This window comes from Ciconia boyciana, chromosome 3 (genome assembly GCF_034638445.1).
Source record: "Ciconia boyciana chromosome 3, ASM3463844v1, whole genome shotgun sequence".
In the NCBI taxonomy this organism is placed as follows: domain Eukaryota; kingdom Metazoa; phylum Chordata; class Aves; order Ciconiiformes; family Ciconiidae; genus Ciconia; species Ciconia boyciana.
In genome coordinates this window covers 96,259,810-96,278,852 of record NC_132936.1, presented here as the reverse complement: position 1 = coordinate 96,278,852, position 19,043 = coordinate 96,259,810, and the positions used below count along the sequence as shown (strand labels likewise).

General features: G+C 40.0%; 1 protein-coding gene across 1 annotated transcript in view; it reads left to right on the top strand.

Moving 5' to 3' along the window:
- The window catches only part of LRFN2 (leucine rich repeat and fibronectin type III domain containing 2), a 41,946-nt gene extending 27,264 nt beyond the window's left edge, over positions 1-14,682 (top strand). Inside the window, exon 2 of the mRNA XM_072858209.1 lies at positions 13,764-14,682. Within this exon, the coding sequence (XP_072714310.1) occupies positions 13,764-14,682 (919 nt within the window). The remainder of the gene's footprint in view (positions 1-13,763) is intronic.
- The last annotated feature ends 4,361 nt before the right edge of the window (positions 14,683-19,043 follow it).

Genomic DNA, 19,043 nt, shown 5'->3' with positions numbered 1-19,043 from the left:
GCATTCCTCTTATAGACTCCTGGGTACAGGCCACGTCCTCCCCTCTTGTTTAGTCAGACTTGCTGTTCAGCAGGTTTGCAGCTTCATTTCTTCCACTGGTGACTCTCCCTCCTGTCATTTTGGTGAGGCAGAGAAGTAAGGAAGGAAATTAAACTTTAAAAAAAAAAAATAAATCCCTTCTCTCCAAAGCTGGCTGACTTCCCCTGCAAGAGAGTAGGAAAGGTCATCTCATCAGTCAAGATGCTCAAGTCTAGCCCTCATTCTCTCCTCAGTCAAAAAGACAGACATTGTGCCTTGCTGAAGTCTTGCCACAGACTGATGGCATTGCCTACCCAAATACCACACGTCACGTGGACAGCACTGTCTTGGTGCAACCTAGAAAGGGGACTCAATCATCATTTAGAGAAGGGAACGTGGAGCCCAGCAGCTGTGTATCAAGTGGTGCAGAGGCAAGTTTAGGGCTCTCCCCAACCCAGCCCACTGCAGAGAAGCCAAAATCAGCAGTTCTGCTAGTGGAGCACAGCTTTGCAGGACTTCATAAGGGAGTAAAGTTCTTGCCTACTTTATTCCCCTGCTCATACACTCTGAGCTGCACTCCAATACTTCTGGGGTGACCATTTATTGAGAAAAGAAGGGAAAATGCTTTACTGAGGGCAACAGATTTTGTTCTTTCTTGACTGCAGATGTAAGGAACTCTCCCAGCCCATATAGTGGTTAGGGAGGGACATGCTTAAGTTTCCTCTGAAGGATTACATTGGCTATTAGAAATGTTAATTTGAATATCCTTATTGATAATACTCTTGATAAATACATGTATGGGTAAACAGAGTCATAGAACTAATGTACCCTAGAATGCAGTGCTGGCTGCACTTTCCAAGAAGCCTGGAATCTTACACTTCTATGCAATGATTTTTTTAGAGTATTTATTTTACCTTCCTTTCTAGGAATGATAGAGTCTGGCTTTTCACTCCTTAGTCTTTTCAGAGGGGTCACAGTGAGGTTTTGATGCTGCTTGATGTTATGAATCTATGTTCAGCTCATCTTTTTTCCTCCTAAATATCAATGAACATTTGGCAAATTTCTACTACTGCTCCTTTTGACAGGATGAGGACAGCACTCCCTTGTCTTATAGTAGAGGTGACAAATGATTCTATATTCTCCAAGCAGGCAAAAATTGTGGGTTTAGTATCATTGTGTATTTGATTAGCATTTTATTCCATGCTCTCCTTTTTTAGCTCTCAGGGTCATTTTTGCATGTCCTGCTTACTTATGCTACCTGGAGTTACAGCAGGAAAGCTCAGAGAAGATTTTACCCAGTGAAGAAGAGACAGTTTTGCACACTTTACACTTGAAACTCTGCAGAGCAGAGCAATCTGCCAGTCTGTTCCTTCATTGCTCACTGCTTTGAATGTTTTTCAAGCAAAGAAAAAGAAAAATCCATTATTTCATTTCACTTTCAACAGTACAGGCCACTCTTACACATATGATTCCACAGTATTTATAGAATTTTTCATTGACATTTTTCACAAGCTGTTTTCTGTTATTTGTAATGACCTCATATGGATGCCTATAACATCTAGAAGCTTTTGTTCTACTGGTGGACAATGAAATATCCATGACTACAAAAACCTTCACATATGATGACTAATAATTAATCATGGTAAAGAAGTAATAAATTTAGCAGATCTGGATGTGACTATATCAACAGACTGATGGCATACATAGCATTTGTTGTAGTTGGTTTTCATGTGAAAGCTTATTAACATGCTGATCAGCTGTTCATTGTCTGAATCTATTTGATCCTAAAACCATATTCAGCAAAACCGCGTAACTTAAGCTTTAAGTGGGTAAATCTCAGGAGCCAGGTAAAGATTTAATAAATTGGAGAAGTTGAAACAGGAGAAGAAATTCTAGTCTCTTAATGTTACACCATCAAACCTAAACAAATCAGTTGTGGTTCTCTGAAATAAAAGGCAGACATCAAATTTGAGCACTTATATTTGTAAACCCATTTAATAGGTAACCTTGCTTAAAAGTAGGATTTAATTCCTTTCCAAGTACTTCCAAACTTTCTGTGTACTTTCTGTGAGTGAGAAATAACATGAGGAGGGCCAAATATGTATTTGCAAGGTATATGGCTAGTACTTGGAAGAAGAAAATCCAATAAACACTGCTCATGCTTTCCTCTTTGCAATGGGTTCACTATTGGGATGCACAGCCTGGGATTCTGGACTGCTTACATTCAGTTTTTGCGTCATTCCATTAGCCTATCAGATGACTCATGTCAGTTTCCTTCAGTTTTCTGGGTCTCATTTGTAACACATAAGGAACTAGTAGATTACTTTTTAGTGCACTTTGTTCATGTACTAGAAATCTGTGACACTTGCCTAAGATACTTTAGCAGAGGAACATATTTCTAGGTGATAATATCATGCTACTATTGAAATCTATCACTGACTTCTCCTTTTCTTCCTCCTGGGGTCATTATAAATTAAAACTTGTTTTCTTACTGGGTGGATTTTACTTTCCTTTTCAGTAATGTATTTGTCACTCTTCACACAGTGTGGTTTCAGTCCAGGCTCAGCTTTGAAAGAAGCAGGGTGTCTCTGGTTACTGAGAAATGCTTTTATCTAATTTTGGTATCACAAACTGAAAAGATGTAACTGTGTTCTGTGCTTTTGTAGAGCATTCTGAAATTCAACGTCTCCATGTCTTTTTAGCCTATCTAGTCCTTCTAGCCGTCCTTTTCCTTTGTTTTATATGCAATACCCAGAAAGTCGCAAAATGTCAAACCTCTGCCTTAGGAAATGCTTTTATTACGTACCTATGCTGCTTTTTTTTTCTTCTGCTTACGCCACCCCACCCCCCTAGGAGACAATGCTTTTGACCATTACTGATTTTTGCACCCCGTGTTCTCATTATGCAATTGAAAAAACCACTTTTTTTTCCCAATGTTATTGCAAAAGTCACCCTGAATCATCTTGGTTCTCTTTACCTTGTGCAGTGTTGTGCGTGTTTCACAGAGATTTTTGTTACAGAAGATTTTCTCCCTCTCCTAACTCAGAAACTAAAAGCTTGATAATTGATACTAAAAGTTTGTTATTCAAACTTTCCCTTATTGTTTTTCAATAAGTTTTCTTAATTCACAAGAAGCAAGCAATTCTACTGTATCCATTTTAGATAGCAAGAGGTTTTTCCAGTGTTTTCTGAGAGGCTAGAGGGTTGGGTCCTCAATCTTACAGTTTTTCTGCTTGCTTTTCAATCTGCCTGTGATGGCAAAAATCTCTCCAAATAAACACCTTTTCATGTTTCTAAATCATGGCTATGTTCTTCTCTGAATATAGGTATAGTCTGGCTGTATCTTTGGTGAGTTGATATGTCTTTAGCTCATTTTTGGAGAATTGGTAAATGCAGTTCTCCCTTTCTCTCCACTGGGAATTAAACTTATTTTTTCAACTTCATAATGAGAGGGATGCTCGAGATTCTGGCAGATAACCACTCCTGATCTCTTGAGACTATCCACAACAAGTTCAGTCACTGAGGTGGGGGAACACTTACATGATATGTGATTAAACTTTTTAATAACTCATAAATTGTGTCTTAAACTGATGTTGAAAAACTTTTTTATCCAGACTGATATATCAGTGTATACACAGTTTCTATGGGTAACAAGACCTCCAATTCACTTGATAAGACTCTTTCTTTTGGTTGGAATAGTTAGAATAGTCCTGTCAGCTGTTACCTGGCACCACACTTCTCCCACCAGTGCACAAATATTTTGTGACAGAAGAGCCTGAAACAGCATACTGGAGTTTGCTTTGACCAGTCAATTACAAAACACAGTGAACATAACTTCAAGCAGTGCCTGGAGTTTTTGTCATTCCAGCACAACCTTCCAGACATAAAATTAGCCTGTGTGATAGGTCACAGAGTTTCTGCAAGACATATGAGTTGCTACCTAGCATAAGTGCTCTGTGTAGGAAGCATGAATGAAATTGCTAGTAAGTCACTGAAGATCCTCCTCTTCACCTCAGCTCACAGGAGCTCTTACAGAAAAAGGGGATGGGCAGCTGTCAACCACTATAGGATCCCAGTCAGCTCTCTTTGATCCTATCATTATAATTTGCACAGATTTCACTGCCTAGAAAAAAGTGGAAAGCCCCACTTGTAACTCTCAAGAAAGGACAGCATATAGATTAATCTCACAGCTGTGTTCTGCCAGGAAAATAGCAGAATCCCTTTTGCAAATTGATTTCCTCTGAGCTCCTAAATGTGCTTATTAATTCTAATGTTGCTTCTCTTCTGAAAACCTCTATTGGTACGGTAGGATGACTTTTCTGGTGTAAAAAGTATTTTTCTGGTGACTCTGCATAAAAGAGTTCAAAAACACTTGAGTCAGAGAGAATAAGCATAACACTTCAGCCAAGTGGATGGGCCATTTGGCTGTAAAAAACTGGGAATAGTGTCCCAGGTCCCACACTCTGCTTAATGACTTGAACACACCTTTCTTGGATAACTTTTATCTCTTCCCATCTTTAGAAATGGGGTAGTTGTAACATGTTGTTGTGACTACCAGTAGAATAACTTACTGACTTTAGATATTTTTTTATTAATTTCAGATTTACTGTCTGGCTTTTTGAAACATTGCTGTGAATTATGATAGCTTTCTAACTCTACATTAACATGATACAGAGTGAATTTATTAGTATGGCTATGCATTCTTTCCGTAAATACTTCAGCTTCACATTTACTAACAGAAATATTGTGTGGGCTTTCAATTACTCTGCTAATGAGCTTAAATATGTTTTAGTTGGTTTTGAATTAGTGTGAGGATTTTTTTTCCGAGGCAGTTAGTATCTCAGCTATGTTGAGGTGAAAGGTGTTCTGCGTGTAGTTGAATAGCTTGGGTGTGACTGGATTTATCTTTTGTGCTGTCAAATGTTCCTACGGTATGCCTGCATTCCCTTTAAAGACAAAATTTAATGATCAGGGCACTAAATGCCTGCTGCTGTCATGTCCACGTGAAATAAATTATAGCATAGATCAGGGAGCTTGAAAGTCTAATTTTGTATTGTCATACCGACATTAACCAAAATGAGGTTGTCCCAGTGCAGTAGCTTGCAGCTGGACAGCTGAACTGAGCACCTGCATTGATTCAGGCCATTATGGGATGGTGCTGGTGGTCTTCATTCATCCAGAAGTGCCTCACCAGTTCTGCCTGCCTGTGGTTCCCTATTGTTTGCAAGAATCTGGTTGGGAATAATAGAGAGAAGACCATTTCCTCCTAGAGCAATGGCTAATGGAGGGGAACAGAATACCTTATACCAAGGTTCCCCTTTCTCAACCTGGTGCAGTAATGTCCCCTAGAAGCCTATGCTTTGTTCTGTCACCTGCTGAATGACTTCAGTGCATTCCCAGGGGACACCATTCAGCAGCCTATCAGATATCACCAGAAATTTATATTCTCTGAGCTAGTAGTTTAATTTACTGCTTGGTTTTTTTCCTTTCCCATGTAGCACAGGGGATATATTCATTATCAGTATCTCCCTGTCTCACCATCTTGTGACAGACATATCAATTGCTTTTGGCTCTGTTTTCTCTTCCCCACCTCCCACCCCACTTTTCCAAATGATCAAAAAAGAGCATAAGCAAATTAGGAAATAATAATGAAATGAAATGTACTATGCGTATTTGACAAGATAGATTCTCTGAAGGGCAGCTGGATGCACGAGTGATGAGGAGACAAGATTCAGAAAAGCAGGAAGGGATTTGTGTTTAATAATAAATGTTCCATCTGAAGGCAAAATTATGATTGTAAGTCATAAACCCCCCAAAAACTAATAAAATAAAAAATGCAGGAAATTATTCATGCTGGGTTGAGTTAGTGTTTACTGAACAAGTCTGGCTACCTCCTAGTATTATCTGACATTTCCTTATGTTGACATGACTGACAGAAGAATTACGCCCTGTTGCTAATACTAACAACTATCTTTTTTCCTGGAACACCAGAAATACAACTGTCATTTTTTCGAGATGCAGGTCACAGTAGGTCTCTGTCTTTCTCAGATTCTTAGATTAAAAAATCTTGAATCAGGCACCAGAAGACTGTGAGATCTCACACAGTAATATACTTCATACTTTGTATTTGTTTTTTGATTCCTGAGGCTTTAGGATGATCTGAAGATATATATTCAAGGGCTTTTCTGGAAATTTGAAGGGTCAGAAATTAATCTCCATTGTTAGCTTACTTAATTTTTAATAACATTTTAGATTCTACTTTCATTCCATGACTGCAGAAACTGGGGCTTTCTGGGATAAAAACACAGCAAAAAAAATGACAACAGTATATACCATAAAACTTTCAAGGAAATTACAAAAGTTGGCAGCAGAGAAGAATGCCAGCTGTGCAGTCCACTTTCTCTTGCTCCCAAGCAATACATCACGTGTGACATTTTCACTGCAATTTAGATCCCTCTAGTCTTCCTCTGATCTTTTTTTGCCCTTTTCTCCAGCCTTCTTAATCTCTGTCTATCATCTAAACTCTTTGCACTGCCTTGGTTCACTTCACTATCTTTCTAATTGTCTTGTTTTTGCTGAAAGATCTTCACCTATGTTTGATTGCACTCAACCATATATTGAACTGTTTTTGTGATCTTGGTCCCCATTTGGTGGCCACCTGGACTTCCATCATTTTGATGGTAGCCACGTACCTGATAGTGTCCTGCCAATGGCTGCTATGTACCCGTTTGTCTTTCTATCATTTTCTGCTGCTCTGACACTGCCAGAACCACCAATGTTCATTATCCTAATTTCTTCTTGCATTCTCCCTCACTTCAGCCTTCTCTTCCTTCTTCTTTCCTTACCTGTGCTCAATGAAATAACACCTCATTACTATCTCTGTCTGATAAGAAGCAAGATCTGTGTGCCATTGAGCTACATCCACCAGGCTTTAAAGGATACTTTATGTGGTCCTTCTTCAGGCAATGAACTCCATCCTCTGATTGCCCACTCTTTTTACATGCTCTTTAGCCAGTCTTTCTCCAGTATGTCACCACTGATACTTTCCCTCTCCTCTTTCTCTACCATCCCACTTTAATCCCACTGGGACTGAAGGTGGACATTCCAGCTGAAAAGTTGGGCTCTATCAGACCCTTCTACAATACTTTAAAGGAAGATTAGCTGGAGTCATCATTTTTTTCAGAATTACCTGTGAAACTGGAACAAAGGAAAAAAACCAAAGATTTTAAAATAAGGGACAAACTTATTGATTAAATAAATGAACATTTTTGACTTGAGATTTTCACTGAAAAATGAAAATTGGTCAGATTCCAGTGTTAAGCTTTTCTGGATCGATTGCTGGTTCTGAGAGCAATCAGAGTAATATTTTGCACTTATGTGAATTCAACTTTGTGTAAGAGGAAGCTTAAGAATAGAAATGTACAGTGAGATTGATATTTTCACACTAAGGCATTACTATACAGGAAAGTTAGTGTGCTAACTAACTTTTACCTTGGCACCTAATTCACCTTGGCACCCCTCTTCCTCTTCCTTTTCCCATCTTCATTACAAGCTATAGTGCATAGTGACAATGTTTAGCACTACTGTTTAGCAGTTGCTTCATAATTAGTGTATAGGCTACAGCTGTGCTCATAAATTAATGAGGGCATAGAAACATTCCCATGCACCAGAACCCCATCATCTATACTGTTAATGTCTTGGTCCAGTTCCTTGCATACTTTTTCCAGCATGGTTCAGGAGTTAATATTCCAAGGGCTATTTTGGATATACAGCTTTCTGAAGTCACTCTGGAAGTAAAGAGAATTTACCAGCAGAGACATGAACCATTTCTTGTGAGGTGTCTGCCCTGGGACATGGCATGTAGACATAGAAAGTTACAGGAAGAGTTTGGGTTGAGCAGCTTAGGCACAGAAAATTCACACCCAAATTATTTTTTTTTCTCAGACACAAGCATTTAATAAATAAGCGTGACTTCCCATTTTAAACTCCCAGCATTCGCTTCAAAAGGAGAAATCGTATTGCAATATAGATAGTATATAGCCCTGGATAATACAAAAAAAGGACCATGACAAAAGCAACATAGTCTACCAGGTCAGTATAAAAGTCTTGGGAGTTGCAAGTGCCTTCCCAAAGGAATTGCCTTAACAGCTCCCTGCAAGTTCTGTGATTAAAGCAGTTTCAGGCTAAAACTAGATGGTATCATACCCCTCTTGGGATGGAGAAAAGGAACAGAATTGCCTAGCCAATTATCCTAATCTGTATTCCTCTAATTCATCTGTTTTGCATAACCACAGTATTAACCAGCAGTTCACTCCTGCTAATCCCTAGTGCTACAAAGAAGAAAAGAACCCGTTTGTATATTACAGTGTAATCATAATATCTACTAATTTCCTTCCATACACTACAGGCCTCTTTTGAAAGGAGATTGCTGGCATTATCCCCATTTTATAAATGAGGAGACTTACAGTACAGCAAAATGATTTCTCAGGAACTGAGAGTTACTGATAAAGTAGAGCCTGATATCAGTGTAACTGGTAAAGTAGAGAATAAAACTCAGGTCTCCTAAATTCTCAGCACAGTTCACTCCCTGCAAGCTTCAGTGCTCACTTGCATCTGGGATTATGAGTGAAGTCTACATCAAACCTTTTTCTCCTGCATTTCTAAGTAATTTATTTTCTAATTTTCTTAATATCACCACACACTGAATAGAGTGATTACAAAATTGCTTGCTTGCTGTATGTTGTGTCTACAAGGACATAACAAGGACTTTTTAGTGGTGGCGGTAGAAAATAAGGTTGACTTTAAAGAAGGGTGCTAGCACTGTCCTTCCTTTTTTTAAAAAGGGTCTCATGGTCTCATTTTGGTGTTTTCACAAAAAGAGACGTAAATCTCCATGGATTGAAGGGAATGTATTGTTTGCAAAAGCCCTGTAAGCTTTCATCTCAGCTTCATAGCTCTTCATCACACAAAAACTCTCATCGGAGCCTCTGTCTATTGCTGTTCTATTTCAGACGCTTATGCCATGCCCCAGTCCTAGCCATAGATCTTCTCCTCTTCCAATAAGCGATGCTATTGTGCCAAAGAGTGAGAGAAAAGGGCTTTTTTGTAAATTAAGAAGGTCAGTTGTAAGACCTTTATGCTCATTTCATTCCATAGAGACAAGATTTTCAGAGACATCAGAAGCATGTTCTTATATGAATAGTTTTCCTTGGGGTATTTTGATCTTCAGATAGTATTCAGAAACTAGTTTAAGAACCAGGTAACAAAATCCTGACACCAATGTGGAGGAGATTTGCCTGCTCCTCCTACACCAAGGAAAATAAACCAGAGGAGAAAGACAGAAATTACTGTGTCTTACATATCTGGACAGTGAAATTTCCGTAAGGAGATTTTCAAATTTCTTGTTGTCTTAGCTAGGACTACATTTACACTTACACTGTTAACATATTTGAGTATTCATTTGCTTTCCCAGTCCTCACTGTTCCAGGGCTCCTTAAACTGTACACATTAAAAGCTATCATAACCTACCATTAGTTTAAAAATAAACAAGTGTTTTGCAAGTTAATCTCCTCTTGCAGTTAGTCAACTGCTATTCTTTTTTCCCCTAAAGAAAGGATAGTATCAAATTTAGATCTTTATTCCTCTTTGTGATAAGAAGCATCTCTGCAAGATCACACTGTCCTGAAGAGCAAGTGGACAATATCAGGCTCCTTGCCTCGAGATACTGCTGCAATTAAGTATATTTGCTATCTGAGGGCTAACAAGTGAGCACTAGGATCTTCTGAGTTTCAAAAGCTAACAACTTTCAAAAGCTGTTTTTGATCTCCAGTGAACCAGGTTATAGATTCTTGCTACCTGGACCAATTTTCTGTGTTTAGCTGATGAGTTGACTAAACAAAGCCTTGCAGGATCTCTGCCTAGACACAGTTTTAGTCACCCCTTTTAGTTTTGTGGCAGCTCCTAGCTATTGAGTCCCAATGGCAGGGCACAGTGGTCCGTGATTAATGGTGCTAGCTGTACAGAACAGCCATGAAGAGACTCCCCCTGTTAGGCAGCAAAGCAACGACTGAAGTGGCATCTTGCAGCTACCCGTGTTGGGGATGATCAAAGAGTCATCAATATCCTAGAGTGCAAATGTGTCTGCATTGATTGTAGGTGTGGGGAACGTTAAGAGATGTCATCCATCATAGCTGACTGGCAGTATGTTTGGGGAGGGTGGGCTAAAGCATGGAGAAATGCCAAAATACTCTTACAGTTTGGCAACTTCATGAAAACAAGATTGTCTTCCCTGCAAGCAAGAAAACTGAGTCTGAGATTAATTACTTAACTCCTAGTACTCTTGAACTCGGTGCTTATCCCTATGCTCAGCTGTTCTTTTACAATAACATTAATTTGAATATTTTACAAGAAAATTTGAAGTTTATTTACGGAAACATCCAGAATTCTTCATTTTAGATGTATATGGAGAGTTGATTGCTTTTTCCATAATTGGGATTGCATGTGTGATCTTTTATAAAGATATTATTAGTCCCAATATTATCACAGCTGTAGCTTCCAAGACTGATTGAGTTTAGAAATGACTCAATTTCTTTTAAAGGCTAAGATGAGCTTTTATGGCAAGTTTTACTACAGTTAACCTGGCCAAGCTTTAGGACTGGTTGTGGACTCACTGCTGTACAATTAAAAATGGGCTGGCTTTACATTTCATGCCACTATCGCTACCTGCCAGTCCTTGAAATATTCCAGGCACTTACATTTCCTTGGAAGTTTGTGTGTAATTGTATTTGAAGAAAACAAGTTGTAAACTGTTGAAGTTATCAGTGTTCACTCTATATAAATTGGCATAGTGTGTTAGGCTGAAAAACTGTATTTCTATATGTGGAAGATATGTGCAAAGCTATATACGATGTAAACACAGTTGTTTGCTTGGAAAGAATATAGAGGTCTCTCTGTGTTTCACCAGTGCAAAGCAAAAGGAACCACTGTAACAGATGATGCTATAAGCTCTGTTTTTTGAGAGTTATGACCCAAGTCCAAGACCCAGTTTATAGGGCTGACTATTCTTTCTGCTAACAGTACTACTTGTTTGTAATGGGGTTTCACAGTGAAATAATTTCTGAAGGACTTATGCACTGTAAAATTTTTTAAGCACGTGGCTGGGAGTGATGGTGGAAAGTGGAGTATAGCAGTAGGGGATACAGAAGGAGATATGAAGCAATTGGTGAAACTGTTCAAGAGTTTGAAGATCATACGTGTCCTGGTTTCAGCTGAAATAGAGTTAATTTTCTTTATAGTGGCTGGTATGTGGCTATGTTTTGCATTTGTACTGAAAACAGTGTTGATAATACAGAGATGTTTTAGTTGTTGCTGCACTGGTCAAGGACTTTTCAGCTTCCCATGCTCTGCCAGGTGCAGGAGAAGCTGGGAGGGGGCACAGCCAGGACAGCTGACCCCAACTGGCCAAAGGGCTATTCCATACCACATGACGTCATGCTCAGTATATAAAGATGGGGAAGAAGAAGGAAGGGGGGACATTTGGAGTGATGGCGTTTCTCTTCCCAAGTAACTGTTACGTGTGATGGAGCCCTGCTTTCCTGGAGATGGCTGAACACCTGCCTGCCGATGGGAAGTAGTGAATGAATTCCTTGCTTTGCTTTGCTTGCATGCGCGGCTTTTGCTTTACCTATTAAACTGTCTTTATCTCAACCCACGAGTTCTCTCACTTTTACTCTTCTGATTCTCTCCCCCATCCCAGTGAGGGGGGAGTGAGCGAGCGGCTGTGTGGGGCTTAGTTGCCAGCTGGGGCTAAACCATGACAATACGTTTGAAGATCAATAATATTCTGTTATTCCATATATCATCCTTGGTGCGTGCATATGAAATCCTTGAACAATTCAATAGAGTGAAGGCATTGCCCCAGCTGCTGTGGCCGGTGGTGTGTTGTTCTCAGAGCCCCAGGGAGAGGAGAGCAGTTAGAAATAACTTGAGACCAACCATTTTGACTATTAGAAACCATTTTAGCAACTGTATCTGGAGTTTTCCAGGAGGGCTGCTTTATGACCTCTCGGCTCATTCTGATTAGCTCATCTATGTCTGTGCAGAACACCTCCATTAGGATGATAAATGTGCCAAGAATCTCAAATATAACATTGAGTAAACCTGACAGGTGATGTTTATATTTCAGGTGTCTCTCACCGATATTTCTTTTCCTTACAGAATTTTTTTGTGTGTTTGTCTGCTTTTTAAAAAGGGAGACACATCCTGGCCTGTGGCCAGACTGAAAGGCTGTGTAAGTGGCGTGAATGCATAAATGCAAAGATGATCAGAAGCTCATCTTTGCAGTGCCTTGACGTTGCTGCTTCTCTGTGCAGGCCTGTTCCCTCCCACTGCACAGAAGGGCCTCTGCAGAGCTGCAATTTATGCTAGCTGTGATGACGATTTGAGGCTAAGAAAGCCTGGCTCTCCCACAAGGAGCATACCTTTTTCCTCTGGCCAGGCCTTACCGTCCCAATTACAGTCACACCAGCTTGCTGTGTGGTGTAAGTGCCTGTAGGGCTCCCTTGTTGCTGGTGCTGAAGATCTGCAGCTCTAAATCAGAATGGGCTGGTTTTAATTTCAGCTTTTTACTCTCACTCAAGCCTGTTATGTGGAAGTAAAAAGAAACATGCATGGGGTATCTCTTTGGTTTTATTCTTGGCTACCCACCAGGCACTGAATCTGGGATTCTCCACTGTATTCCACTAACGTGCTGCCATTTTCACCAGTTTGAAGTGGGGGTAGACCACATTCATTCCCATCTGCTAATTTTGAATGCTCGTGATGCTCTAATATTGCATGAGTTCAAATGACTGCTTAAGTTTTGTGGCAGCAAAGAATAATATCCAAACTTGGAGCACAGCTTGGGCCTAGCTATTTGTTTTTTTAAAATGGATTTGTATTTGAGTAGAATTTTTTATGTTAAAGAGACCTTCTTGTTTCCATCCCTGCATCTGCCTACCTCTCCTCACATTTCCACAGCCCATACTGCCAATGGCAGTATTTCTTTTTCACTCACACAGAGGAAGGTGGTTGCTGGGAGAAATTTCTGGCAAAGAAGACGATAGCTGCATTTCTAGCAGATATTTTCCACAGTGGGGAGTAGGAGGATGGGGAAACAAGGTAGGGGAGTGGAGAAAGAGAGGGAAGTGGCTGTCTTCCTTGCATTCTCAGGGAATGAGAAAACTAAATGTAGCCCCTTGTCTTCACAAGGTAAGCAACCTGCTGATGTTACACAGTAAATGTTCAGGCACCCGCGAAGCAATGTGACAACTGCCAGGTTCAGACTCAGCAGGTGCAAGGGTCTTTTGCACACTCAGAAAGAACTGCTCTTTCTAGGCACATATTGCACATAATCTTTTTCTGAGTTATTTGTTCAGGTTTGAATATATTTAGGATTAGGACAGATGCAAGTGAGGAGGAAAAAAAAACCCAAGAATAGTGTGGTCTGCTTTTTCTTATTCTCTTTATTGCACATTTGAGAGATGGCCCGCAAAACTTGTGTGTTACTGAATGCTGGGATGTTGGACCCACAGGAGATGGGAAGCTTGAATGCTTGTTTAAATTTTATGGCTCTGACTCCTCTCTGCCAGTGCCCCGAACCAGAACAGTAAACACCACACTGTTCTTATGTCTGTTCTCCTCTCTTTTCCCTTAGCATCAAGAGTAACCAATTTTTTTCTTTTTTTTTTTTTTTCTTTTTCTTAAAGGATGATTCCAGCTACAAACAAAGCCTTTGTTGTAAACAACCTTGTTTCTGGAACAGGCTATGACCTCTGTGTCCTGGCAATGTGGGATGACACAGCCACAACCCTTACTGCCACCAATATTGTGGGATGCGCCCAGTTCTTCACCAAAGAAGACTACCCTCAGTGCCAGTCGATGCACAGCCAGTTCCTGGGTGGGACCATGATTTTGATCATTGGAGGCATCATTGTGGCAACTCTGTTGGTATTCATTGTAATACTCATGGTCCGCTATAAGGTCTGCAACAATTCCCAGGGGAAGATGTCTAACGTCAGCAATGTCTACTCACAGACAAATGGAGCACAACCAGTTCAAAATGGAGTCTTGCCCCAAGTCAACCCCAAAGTGGTGGTAAGAAACGAACTTATGGAGTTTAACTGTCAGTCTGCGCGGAGCAGCATCTCCTCTTCCTCCAGCTCTGCAAATAGCCATGACTGTGATGACTATAGCCTCCAAAGTGAACAGGGCACATTGTCCAGTAAGTGGAGGCCTCCTTCCAGGTCAAAACACAATATTGACCGGCTAATGGGAGCTTTTGCCTCCCTGGAACTGAAATGTCAGAAAAAGGAGGAGATGACAGACTCCAGAACTTCCACAGTGGCCCGCCACTCGGACAAAGAGCCACTGCTGGGCCAGCCGGAGTCCAAATTTCGCAGCCTCCTCATGTTGCCTCTGGAAGGCAAAACTAAACGTAGCCATTCTTTTGACATGGGGGACTTTGCTACATCTCAATGTTGCACCTACCCAAAAAAGATAACAAACATTTGGACAAAGAGGAGCCTCTCGGTGAATGGCATGCTTTTGCAGTACGATGACAATGACCTAACAGGGGCAAAAGGGACTTTTGGGAGCTCAGAGTGGGTGATGGAAAGCACAGTGTAAATATCAGTGTCTCCCCCCTCTTCTTCTCCCCTCGTGTTATAAAGCGTGGTTTGCTGCAGGGCCATGCATTGGAAAGAGTGGGGAGGAAACGTTTTCAGTTGTACTGGCCAAAAAGATAGGTAAACAAATAAGTAACAGGGATACTAAAAGAGAAAGAAGGTCATGAAATGTTAATAGGCACGTATGGCACCATTCTTGTCTGGCCCCAACTAAACCATGTGTGAATGTTTCAAGGAATTTGCCAGTTGTATTTAGCATTGCTTTCCAAAAGTTACTGAGACTCTTGGTGAACCGTCACACAAGATTAAACAAGGAGGATGAGAAGGGGTTTAACAGCGCAAATTTAATTTTAAGAGGTTTGGATTTTTGTTTGGGTTTTTTTTTTTTTTTTTAAAGGGCACCTCTTTCTTCTCTTTTAACCACAGAAATACACTTCTGTGGATATAAGACTGGTGCTAGGATATAACTGTCACTGCAGGTGACTTTCTCAGAAGTGCAGGCAGGGCATCCACAGGGACAGATCAGAGCAAATTGTTCAGCATAATCTCATGGTGTTAACTGTGACATTTGGGAGAACAATACTTGTTGAGTTGGCTTTTGGTTGGGATCTAATGAGTTCTGTTCTGTTTTGCCTTGTTACTGCTTTTGAGTTGTTTATTCCCTACAGCAGAAAGTACATTTTTATGCATTTTTTGTTTTTCTTTTCAGTCTCGCCCCCCAGACGAAAAGGAGGATGTTTTATGTACAAAAGTCAAATTTCTGATGTACTGTATAACTCACCTCCAATACTACCCCTTTATGTCCTAGGTAAAACTAAATCTAGGGGCTAATAAATTTTAAAAAAATCATCCTCTTTCTTCCATCTTCTTCATAGTCTCTGCTTGTCTATGCTCAAGGCAGATTGCAGCAGCTATTGATATTTGTAGGGGTGTTGCTATCAAAGATGGGAAAAATAATAATGAAGATTTCCTATTAAAGGATAAAGAAAGGGAAAACCAAAGTAGCTCCCATGAACTCTCCACATTATGAATACCAATGGCTTCTGGCAAAGGTCACACCGTCACTCCCTTCAGCTGACAAAGAAAACACAGACTTTCACCCTATTGTGACAAAAGCTCTTTGTACAGTTGCCATGACATGGCTTGACTGTATCAGTAGCATCACAGGAAATGTAAGTTGTTGTGTATTTCAGGGGATTGGATATGTTCCCAACTAGCCACGGAAACCGAGTTAAATTTGGTTGTCTCAGAGCAGGGGGTCTCCCATGTGTCCCCTCCATTACAGATAGCTCTTTCCCAGTGCCCGGTGTACTCCTGCCCCCTTGTCTCTCACCCTCACTAAGGCACTTGCTAACTAAGAACAGGAGCTCTTTAGGGCTTGTAAACTGATTCTCAGTTTTGTTTTTGGGGAGCATTGTTGTGGTTGTGGAAATGCACATGGCCCACCCAGCTGACTTCATTGTCCTTAACGACTTTACTGTGATTTCCAGCATTCTGGTGGCTACTGCAACTGTCCTTTCATTTGTTTATTTATTTGTTGGCTTCCAATGATCAGCTGCTGGGAACCATTCTGAAATTGCACATTGTTGCTACGATTTTGTAAAAGACATGTGGAGAAAGGGTGCAAGGCACAGAGAAAATAACACATGAAAAAACTCTATGTATATTTTTTTTAAAGGTGCAGAGATATATTGTGACATGGCTGTGTACTTGATCTTGTATTCGTCACGTTTCCTACTTGGAGTTTTAGAAAATGACATCCCTGTGATCAGAATATTTTTTCCTTTATTTTCTTTTTTTTGCTACAAAATGTACAGTAAAAAACATTCTTGGGGAAAAGAAAAGTACCTGCTTTTCATTTATTTGCTGTTCTGTGGTCTACTTTAAAACTTAAGTAAGGAACAGTAATTGTTTTTTAAGTTATTGTGAAAATTTAGATGTTTGCTTTCTCTTTCCCTCAAACTATCTTTGACTTCAGGATTTTAGGTATAAAGTAGGAATCAAAAAATACAGACCTTCTTGGAATGCATGAGAAAAGATCTTGTAAAAAGGCATTTCACCTCTTTTTCAGTGGTTACATTTACACAGATCTATATCACTAACGTATTTTAAACTCTGATCCAAAATCCACAGAAATAAAAGGAAGCCTTTTTAGGCTTAGGACCTGACTTTGTAGGTATTTGCTCAGATTATTGCTCACATCCAACATTAATATATTCAAAAGAGATCCAGTCAAACTTTTTTTCCAACATCTTTCCAAGTTTCTGGTTTTCTTATGGTTTCCAAGAGGAATGACACCTCTAGTGCCAGCATCTACATCATCCAACTGTCCAGATGGCACCTTCGTATTAACGATTAATGACATTTACATTTATGTTGTACTGAAGAGTCTTAAACACATTCATGTAATTATTTTCTTTTCCTTGTTACGTTGTGGTGCGGTTAGACTTTTTTATTATGTTGCTGCTTCACTTTGAACATGACATCTGGGTTGTTTTCAATTTAGCTGTTGAGTTCATCATCAATATTAGTAGCACATGCAGCTGTGAATTTTCAAAAACAATATCCTATACTATTTTCTTTATTAAAAACAAAACCAACTCTTTCACGTTCTCATACAAGATTAGAGGAAGTAAGCCAACAGATGCTGTTTTAAAATAATGGATAGTTGCCAAAGAACCCAGATAATAAAGTCCACAATGACAGCTGCATTTATTACTGTTAACCATGATTTTAATTCATTTAGCTTTAATGAATGAGGCTCAATCCACATCAGCAAATTTGCAAATACTGAGTAAAATGAAACGAGCGCCCAACAATCACCTTTGGTGCTCACAGCATGTGGGAGAAAGAGGACTCAGGGATTCATAGGTGAGGCAAGGAGCCCCACGGTGAATCAGCAAGTGGTCAACCCTGAGAGAGGGATGGAGCCAGCCCAGCATGGTGGTGCCAGTGCCTGGGCACCTGCTGGGTTGTGATCATCCTTCAGGTGTCACCAGCCACTGCCCTGCTTACACAGCCAGCCAAGCAGAGGTCTGAAATTGTCCTGTGACTTCTCCTTTACCACTTTGAGATCTGCTGAAGACATCTCTGTCTTTTGGGTTACATCTTGAATCCATGCCCTAATTGTTAACGCACAAGTGTCACCCCAGGGTCCTCCACACACAGTCTGACCAATCTCTACCTTGCCTTTGTTTTGCTTCCATTTTCATGTGTGCACCTCACTCAGCATCTCTGGATTTGATTATTTTCTCGTAGTGCTGCTGCGTGGTAGGGATTCTTCCTTGCTTCTCTTCTGAGCGCAACTGCATGTCGGTGGCTGGTGAAACGATGTATAGATATCTGCTTACCTGGGTGTAATAAATATTTTCACACATCATTGAGGAGCTGAGCTAGCTCCAATGGCCTAGTCCCCTGTTCTCACAACCCTACACTAAAAAATTTATACAGGCCTCAAGTAACTGTGCTGTCTCATAAATTAACATGTGGTAATGTGACATGCAGCTGCACCAACTATGCTTTAGATACAAGTGTCAGGTAGAGCAGATAGTAAGGAGGACAACAGAGATCAACAAGAGCCTTCTGAAAAAGGAGCCTGAGAAATTAAAGGTGCTACAGAATTTAAAGTGAAGCCTGTGGGAATAATTAAAGACAACTGCATATGAGTATGTAACCCCTGTAAATTAATTTTTTTGACATCTTTTATAATAGGCTTTTTTTGCTTTTGAAATAAGCTTTTTTTGCTAAAAATATGATATGCCATTTACTTGAAAGAACAGGATATGATTCCACTGTGAATTTCTGCACACAGTTAGTCCTGCTAAAAAAATCAACCCAAATCCCCAAAATATCATCCTGGAGACTATTAAACAAGATGACAAAGTGGAAATTTCTGAAATTAGTGATGATGTGGATTTCATTTGATATCTGCCAGGAACCAAATGGTTGTATGAAATTAAAATGAAAGTGTGTGTGCATGTGTATGTCTGCGTATGTACATAGGCGTAGCAAAGCAGACCATACTATTTGCTTACAATTTATATCCTCCTTACAGATTCCATGAATTGGAATATATTTCTGGTTTCAAACATCTTTTCAGAGTTTGTCAGCTCTAGAGAACAGCAACCCATTTGCTTTCCTCTTATTACCCTTAGGGGAAGATAAATTTTTATATGTCTCCAAACTATACCCAGTACTTAGTAACAATTTGGATTAATTCACTTATAAAGCAACACATAACAACAAAGCAACGAAAGGTACCTCTGCTCTGCATGATGCATGACTGAAAAGGTGGTAGCTTTCCCTTTGCTAAACCTGTTATATCCCACACCATGGGATTGATTCTCTCTGGAAAGAGAAGAA